The following is a 9,202-nucleotide window of genomic DNA, read 5'->3' on the forward strand; positions in this document are numbered from 1 at the left end:
CCTTTTTTTTTTTTTTTTTTAGGCAAAGGAGGAGCTGCAAGATCACTTCTTCTGCAATACTCCCAAGGTAGATGCCACCATCCTAAATTACTGGCAACTCATCTTGCATCACAATTACCTAACTTCCTACCACTCCTATTCCCCAGAGCAGAAAACAACAATAAACTTTGTGAGCAAGCCCAGACACCACTTCTCTTGCAAGCTCCCCTCACAGTTCATGTTACCACCTGCATTTTTATAATTGTTGTACTTGTTTATTTTCTTATCCATTCAGCCAGAAGGGAGTCCTGCCCCTGAATCAAGCCAGGTCTTCTCACCTTCAGTCTGGAAGAGAGATGAAACTTTATCTCCTTCCTCACTGCACATAACTATAGTAATAAAAAAGAATCTTCACCTATTGATCAAAGGGTAGTAACATTACAAATTTTAAAAAGAGAGAGTAAGAGAGCAATTAATTCTTCATTCAATTATGCAATAATCTCTTAGGGGACTTCAAAGTCCTTGATTATTTTCTAGTGTCCCTATTCATTCAGTGAATTCTTTCTAGAAGCCAGTCCCTCACTCTGATTCTTAACAATCCTCCCTCTCTTTCCTGTAGTCTGGCTATGGTTCTTTCATCCATGCTCATGAGTACATTACCAATAAGAACCTTAGGTTTTACTGGTTCCCAATTACATTAAGTGATCATTCAAACCCTCAGTTGCTAGAACAGAATCTGAACTATCCAATGTCAGAAAAAAAAATCTTATGTAAGGAAAGGATAGGGTCTGGGGAAACTGAGAGAGGATGGGACTGAGGCCTCCCTGATATCCTTCACACCCGGGTCCCTTGTCTTTGCTTGGCTTTGAGAAGAACACAGAAAATCTTCATTGGAATTTCTACTTCTTATTTCATTGTTAATTTATGGTATATAAATCCATGCCAATCCATGGGTCAATAACTGGAATTTGTCTTGACAAACTAATGTCAACCAATTTAATATCAATTTAATACTAATTCACAGGCTTGGTCCTTTTCTTTAAAATGAGTGATTCACCTTAGGGGATCTCTACAGTCCACTAGCACTCTAAGATTCCATTTTAGCTACCCAGTACAGGAGCTAAGTATTATTTGAACTCTGTATTGGTAGACTAGACCATGGAATGGCCATGCCTGTCTTGTTCACCATGGAATATTCAGTGCAATTTCCATAAAAAATTCAGTGGAATATTCTGAAAGCAACTTCCAGCATGCTGATAATTATTTTCAATGGATAAATGGAAATAGAGGAGAAAGGAAAGTCTTCTTATAGTTAGATTCTGTCTCCCTATCTAAGCATTTCTTCCACATTTGAGTCCCTGGGATTGATGCTGTATTTGCATTATTGCTGTTTCTCACAGCAGCCCTAAGCAATAGGGATTATTATTTCCATTTTACAGGTGAGGAAATCGAGGCCAAGGACAATTAAATAACTGGCCCAAGAACACATAGCCAGTAAGTAAAGGAGTCAGAATTTGAATCACTATCTTTATTCCCAAATACATACTCTGGGCTTTGCAAGTAAAATAGAAATGCTTTCTAAACTACAAGTAATCCGATGAAAATGTAAATTGTTTTATTATTCATTAGGGAGATTCTGATCAATCGAATCCTTTAGGTAATGTTGAAATGTATACTGCTCTAGTCCTGTCTGAAGGAGATTTTCTCATGATTTAAAAAAAAAAAAAAAGGCTCAGAGAGGGCTTTTCTCCCTGCTTGACAATCTGTTCACTCCAGGTAACAGTGATGACTTTGTGTGACTCCCCTCCCCAGTTCTTACTGGGAGCTTCAACTGCTTTGTGTTTCAACAGGGCCTCCTGAGAAGCCCAGGCAGCAGTATGATGACCCCTTTTAAAATCTACTGCCCTCCTCTTTACCAGAGAATGTTGTTTGAGTCTGTTCTGGCAGTTATATCAATATAATGTTCTAGGCGGCTCGTCTACAATAGGATTTCACTTTTCATGGCTCTCAAGGCTGGGGAATCCAAGACTAAGGCTCCCAAAGAGTCAGTGTCTAGTGAGGGCGTCTTCCTAGTTCACAGACAGCTGTATTCGCTCCCTGTGTCCTCATGAAGCAGATGGAGCAAGAGAGCTCTCTGGGATCTCTTTTATAAGGGCACTAATTCCATTCATGAGGGCTCTGCAGTAACAACCTAATCATTTTCCTGAGGCCCCATCTCCTAGTACTATCATTTGGGGGGTTAGGATTTCAAGATTTCGAGTATTGGGGGGAAAACATTCAGTCTAAAGCAGGTATCATCAAATAATTCAGCATGTCAGAGTCAAAACCATATTAGAGTGCATCCCAGGCACTGCACCCACGAAGACATGCCACCACCTGCTTAGGCAGTGCCACTTTTGAATGTACAACCTCATTAAAGGTCTAAGTGGGTTTTAAAAGTCATCCAGTTTAGAGGAAATATTTTAAAGAATATTTCCAAACATGGTAAATCATTTTTTAAAAAGCACATAGCTAAAAACAAGGAGATTCATGGTGTGCTTGAATAAAGTAAATATTTCAAGCCCTTCACTGGGATATGGCATTGTCTTTAAAGAAGTAGGTAAGCAAATTTAACATTTCATTGTAAAAACTCCAGACTAAGACGTTTGCTGTCATCTGGTTCTAGGTTGCCTACATTTAATCAAGTTATTTGCCTAAATTCAGCCTCTTTTCCCAACGTCCTACTTAGCATTTTCTATCTTCTTTGCCTCTATTTATTGCTCATTCCTGGCCTTTCGTTCATTGCTTGTTATGTGTTCCAGAACAGCATTTCCTGCCTGCAATGCTTTTTGGAACAGAGTCCTTTTGGGACCATTACTATCCAGAAGCACATAGTTATACCAAAATGGTGTTTGTTCAATGAAAAATGAATTCTCCTACCCATGTTATTCATCAAATTGTCTAAAGTGTTTTTTTTTAAATCATGCATATAGTCCCATAAGGGGTTAATAAAATGGACTCACAAGGAAGAAGAATTATATTACCTAAGCAAATGTAGAATCTAAAAATAGGGCACATTCTAACAATAGATTGTACCAGATGGCCTACCAATAATATCGAACTCTCTCTGTCTTCTCACCTTTTCATCATAAGAAACAATGAATAAACAATCTTTAAAATTGCTTATAATCAATAGGGGGAAACAGAATCAAAGAAAGGGGGACAATCAATGTTTTTTGTGGAATGACTTTTAGACTTCATGAGTTTAAAGTGAGAGTTGACAATAAAAGCACTTTTCCCATGTCAGAGCTGACTGCTCAGAGGGCTAAGAAATGACAGATTGTGGAAACAGTCTAGGAAAAAAAATTAAATCTTAACTTCTTAAATTGTTAGCAGTATGAAAATGTATTTGAAATGACCATATTTCAGATCATAGCAGATTTGGAGTATTTGTGACCAAGGTCTTACTATGTCTTCTTCTTTGGTGTAATATATGTTTCTATGCTTTTTATTGGTAATTTCTTTGAGTGATTGATTAATTGATTGATTACCTTCCAGAATTTTACAAATAAACATTGGTTACCTCACAGATTCTATGGCTCAAGAATCTGGATGCAGCTTAGCTGGATATCTCTGGCTCAGGTCTCTCACAGATTGTAATCAATAACCACCAAGACTGCCCAAGCAAGGAATTAATTTTAAAAGAGAAAGCAATCACCAGAAGATTAATTAGTGCACTTTAAAAAACTATAATATAAAGAGAAAAGGTGAATAGCATTTCTAAATGAGCAGTATTATCTCATTATAAAAATGAAAAGAGTATTAAGAATATTTTAAACTGATTCTCAGTACACAGTTGACTCTGAGTAATGCACCTTCATCTAGCACATCCTGGCACTAGATACCTAATCAACAGACTAGACTCCAGGCTCCTGATCAGCTACCTGGCACTGCCTCGAACTCTGAGTAATTAGAAGAAAGCCAATATGGGTAGTCATGAATAAGATGTTTAAAAGTTGTCTTACAGGCAGCCTAAAAGCTCAAATAATGATAACTCCTGATATTTACTGTTTCATTCTATAATGTGGGAAATCTCAGTGGCTGGGATAATGCCACTTATTAAAAATAACCACTCTGGTACAGTTTGAATGTTTGTATCTCTTCTGAAATTCATGTTGAAGCTTGATCACCAATGAAGTAGTATTGAGGGAAGGCCTGTAGGTGTTCCTGAGGACTCCTCCTTTGTGAACAAGGTATAGGCTTTTATTTAAAAAAAAAAAAAAAAAAGGCTTCACACATCATTCAGCTTTTGCCCTTCCATCCTCTCTTCCATGTAAGAACATGGCCTTCAAGGCACCATCCTGGAAGCAGATACAGGGTCCTCACCAGACACCAAACCTGCTAGCACCTACATCTTGGGCTACCCACCGTCTAGAACTGTGAGAGTCTGTACTATAACAACACAAACAGATGAAGACACCCTCCTTCTGTCACTCATTTTCTTTCAGACCTAACCCTATTCACTTTTGCTTCTTCTCTGCAGTCAGAATTGGGAGGAAAAAAGAACATTAGCAGTAATATCTTCCCAAGATCACCTGCATTTAAATCTAATTGCTTAGTTCTCACGCCTGACTTCTAAGAAAAATGGGAGACTGACTTTTCTTTTCAAAGAAAAGTAAAAATTATCCATTTATCTGGATAATTTTGGCCATTATTACAGATATCTATGACCTCATCACACATGGATTTTCCATTTTAAGTTTTTGTGGAAATGATCCTTTATCAAATATATTACTTCTCATCAAAGCTAAGCCATATTAAAATCAATAATAGCTAACTATGTCCCACTTACATTGGGACATAGTTCTATGGTTATTTTTAAATTGATTACTTCTCATTCACTTATTTTTTTTTTATTCATTCAGGAAATATTTACTGATGACCTCTTTATGCCAGAAATTGTCCAAGGTCCAGTGTACAAGGATCAGTATCTCCCTATAGCCTGAAAAGTTCACAGTCTTAGCAAAAGCATCTTGCTTTTACTCAAAAGAGGGTTAAAAAAAAATGCTGGGCATGGTGGTACATGACTGAAATCCCAGCAACTGGGGAGGCGGAGGCAGGAGGATCACAAGTTCAAGGCCAGCCTCAGCAACTTAGCCAAGCCCTAAACAACTTAGTGAGAACCTGTCTAAAAGAAAAGGGGTGAGGAGTTTACTGGTATTGTTGCTTGGTGGTTAAACACCCCTGGGTTTAATCCCAGTACCAAAAGGGTGAGGGGAGAGAAAAAAAAAAAGAAAAGAAAGGGTTGAGGAGGGAGGGAAGAAAAAAAAGAAAAAAGAGAGAAAGAAAGAAAAAGGAGATATTTTCAGGCCAGAAAATAGAAATCATCCTCAAAATTTTTTACCTGTGAGTAAGATAGTAAAAGTTATCAAAGCAGACTTTGATGATGTGGTACATTCTTAAGAATAAGCAGAAGAGGCACAGGAATGAGCCTATTTCCTATAGGTACCCACTCCCGTGTCTATACAGGTCTGTAAAATCATCCAAGGGATCTTTTCAAGAAACAGTAGGAGCTCTTCTTTCTGTAAAGTTTTACATGTGGTTATAACTGTGGTGCTATCTGAAAGCCAGAAAAACATGTTTATAAAACTAGTTTTGATAAGTTCTGTGCTCCAAACCAATGATCATCTGAAGGTATCCTTTGGGCCTTCCATTTGTTTGGGGTGTTACCCAGACCACTCATATATTCAGCAAATCACCATAAAGATTCATCCAAGATACACAGCAAAAACATACACAACAGGATCAACAGGATCTGACACTCCCATGAATATGTTCCCTTCTGTACTAGCAAAAATGTGTGGTAATACCTCCTTCATCTCCAACCTACTGTGGTTCTACTTAGGATTTTTTAATGGTTATGATGGTGTAAAAGCAATAGAACCTTCATATAAAATATACATTTAATTTTGTATTTTGTTCCTTTCCTGAGCCAATAATACATGGCACAATATACACCCTGGTGAGGCTGGACTACAGCAGTGCGCTACAGATCCCTGTCAACCACATGATTATGAAGACAGACAACCGTACTTGATTATGTATTATGTTGCTAAGCTTTGATGGTCGATAGATTATGTATATTAAATGCATTTTTTAACTTACCATACTTTCAACTTAAAATATGTTTATTGGGATGTAACTCCATTGCTTGAAAAGCATCTGTATATGCCATGTTTTTGCCCAGGGAAGCTATGCTCAGCGCCCAAGGTTTCTATTGGGGCTGGCAATGTGGTCATCCTTTGCCTAGAAATTTTCAAAATTTCAGACTACCAGAATACTGTGGGTATTCACTACAAATTACATGGTTTTTAAAGTTTACTATTTTTATAGAATAGAAAGAACATTCCAAAAAGCCAAGTTCTCAGATGCAAGCCAAGGGCCAAAATTGTACGCAGGCCCTTCTGAAGATAGCAGCCCCAGGTTTGCCGTATTAACTTTTCTGAACACTATTCCTTAAGTCTTCTGCCAGATGTATGTTGTTGGAAACAGAAAAGTTCACATTTATCTCTCTTTGTGTACACAGCTAAAGAAAATGTGGTTGACCTTAATTTTCAGGGATGGTTACCATGAGAGTTTTATTAACAATTATCATTTTTAAATATCACTAATAATATTTTAGTAATAATTTTTGGTAGTGATAATTATTTTCTATTATCAATATGTTAAGCATTATTTCTATGTAATGTTCATGTTAATAATCCATTCAGTGATCCTTAACATTCTTTGATTTTAACCTGTCAAGATTATGAAAATTTAAGGATAATCTGTGTTTTGTTCCTTATTTCATTTTTCTTCTACTCTGTTATCTTCTTCAACAGGACAGACTTTCTGCAGCTTGAAGGAGCCGGCCATGGATTTCAGGCGTGTGAAGGAGTATTTCTCCTGGCTCTACTATCAATACCAAATCATTAGCTGCTGTGCTGTCTTGGAGCCCTGGGAGCGATCTATGTTCAATACCATCTTACTAACCATCTTTGCTATGGTGGTATACACTGCCTATGTCTTCATCCCAATCCACATTCGCCTGGCTTGGGAATTTTTCTCAAAAATATGTGGCTATCACAGTACAATTTCTAATTGATCTCTTTTGCATTCTGTGAAATGGCATTGCTCATTTATGTTGCTTACAACGTGTTGATTTAGGTGACTACTGTGTCATCTTTCACTCTCTGACCTGAAAAATCACTCTTCTCTATGCACTCTTGTGTCCTGCCTGGAGTTTGAGATGGATGTCTCTAGTTTCTTTTGTACATACTACATTGTGCATCAGACCATAGAAAATATGATGCCTTTACCTCATATACCATGTTCACTCAATGCAAATCTTATGACTTTGGAATTTGTTTTTAAATCAGGACAATTTCATATAAAATTTTCCTGGAAAATATGTTCATAAGAGATTTACCATAATCATACTTAAAATGATCCCTTAATACCTATCCTACGCTGAAAGATATATTACAAGAAAAAAACCTTCATAGGCTACTCTCAAAAGTATCCTGTCCTTGTTTACAATGTATAAAAAGATGTGAATAAATTATATGTACTCCCTAAAGTTGTATTTTCTAGTAAACTGCTAATACCTGAAATTCTCTTACTTCAAATGCAAAAGAATATTCTGGAGGCAATTATTTTCTTTCAGAATGGTTCATGAATTATTTCAAATGTCTCTAAAAGTCAGTTTGAAATCAACAATGTTGATTTTAAATAAACAAGTAAGTATTATAATACATAATCATATTAAGTGTAAGAAACAAAATATAATCAAATTAAATTCAGATAATGCAGATATTAAGACTTTTGATGTCCCTTGTCTTGCATGATGCTGGGGAGAAAAGAGAAAAGAAATTATTTTCTTTTCTGTGCTTTCACTCACTGGAAGAAAAAAAAAGGCATGTGTGGAGCTACAGGAAGAAAAGCTAATAAATAGGCTGGAAGTAATATTCCACCAGCAGGAACTCGACAGCTCCAGTTAAATGCTTTGATGTTGTGGCTCCTTTGTAGAGCAGAAACAAGATTTATTAAATTTCCTTCAAAAATGTGTATTTTAAAAGCAAATATAAGTTTTTAATTATATTGCTCAATCAAATGTTAATGCCAAAGACCAAGCCTTGCTGCTTTTCTTTCCTCCCAATAAATATTAATGTTAGTAATTCTGGAAGGTAAAAATGTAAATAGATTTTTGACAATATTTGCACCCTTGTTTGTGCTGGGAAAAAAATTCCAAGGAAAGCTAAAAAGAAAGATGATTAGCATGCCAAATTAACTTGCATGTTAGTAATAAAGCAAACACGTATTTTAAAGAGAAATCATAACTGAATATGCATTTCTTGTTTTTTGCAAAATAAAATTAAGCTTAATTTTGTAAGTAAACTGTCCACTGCAGATTTTTTTTCCCTCTCAAATTGCACTAAATGGGACACAGTTATCTCCCCAATTTATTTCTTGCTAATCCAATATGGCAGCTGATTTAAATGGTAGAGTACCATTACCAAAGGACTTGTCATGCTGGACCCCTTTTACATCTTAAGGTAGCATTAATGTCTCCCTACTACAGGTAGTAGGCGCTTAGAAAAGTTACATTTCTTGTTCAAGGTCAGTTAGTCACTAGCACAAAAGCAAGGATGCAAATCCAGGTCAGGTCCACACTGGACTGTGCCAATAATTGCCACATGGAAGCCCATGGGAGAACAACATGAAAGCTGATGGGACAGGGTTCACCAATATGTCAGAAAGCAGAATTCCACCAAGTAAGAAGGGTAAGAGCATGAAGAGACAGTCAAGACTGGAAGAACAACAAGCCTGCTCTCCAACTGACACCTTTGCTATTCTACCCGAGTACTGTGTTCACCCATTTTTATGCTTCCCAGACCCACATGCCTACTTTGAAAGACTGTTTTCACTTTTAAATATTTAACAGAGGATTCTCAGTTGAGCATGAACTTGGATGCATTCCCAGTTCACAATGATCCAACACCCTTATATACGTGGACCCCTGCTAACTCCTTTTGGAATTCAGTCACAAAGACACTGCATTGACCTTCTCCAAATCCTCCTTCTAAAAATAAGAGAGTTAAAATAAACATGAAGAGACACAGTTAAGGTTAATAAAAGATTATGGCAAAGCACTGCCCCGGGATGTCACTTTGAAGGCAAACATCACTTCAGAGCAATCAAAAAT

General features: G+C 36.8%; 1 protein-coding gene across 2 annotated transcripts in view; it reads left to right on the forward strand.

Annotated features, from left to right (window-relative positions):
* Window positions 1–8,385, forward strand: part of Sptssb (serine palmitoyltransferase small subunit B) — a 29,926-nt gene extending 21,541 nt beyond the window's left edge. Inside the window, exons 3-4 of one of the 2 annotated variants that reach the window (XM_048814375.1) lie at window positions 23–67; window positions 6,840–8,385. In XM_048814375.1, the coding sequence (XP_048670332.1) occupies window positions 6,872–7,102 (231 nt within the window). In that variant the 5' untranslated portion in view covers window positions 23–67; window positions 6,840–6,871 and the 3' untranslated portion in view covers window positions 7,103–8,385. The remainder of the gene's footprint in view (window positions 1–22; window positions 68–6,839) is intronic. The other variant, XM_015494355.2, reaches the window with a different exon arrangement.
* The last annotated feature ends 817 nt before the right edge of the window (window positions 8,386–9,202 follow it).

This window comes from Marmota marmota, unplaced genomic scaffold (assembly GCF_001458135.2).
Source record: "Marmota marmota marmota unplaced genomic scaffold, marMar, whole genome shotgun sequence".
Lineage (NCBI taxonomy): Eukaryota > Metazoa > Chordata > Mammalia > Rodentia > Sciuridae > Marmota > Marmota marmota.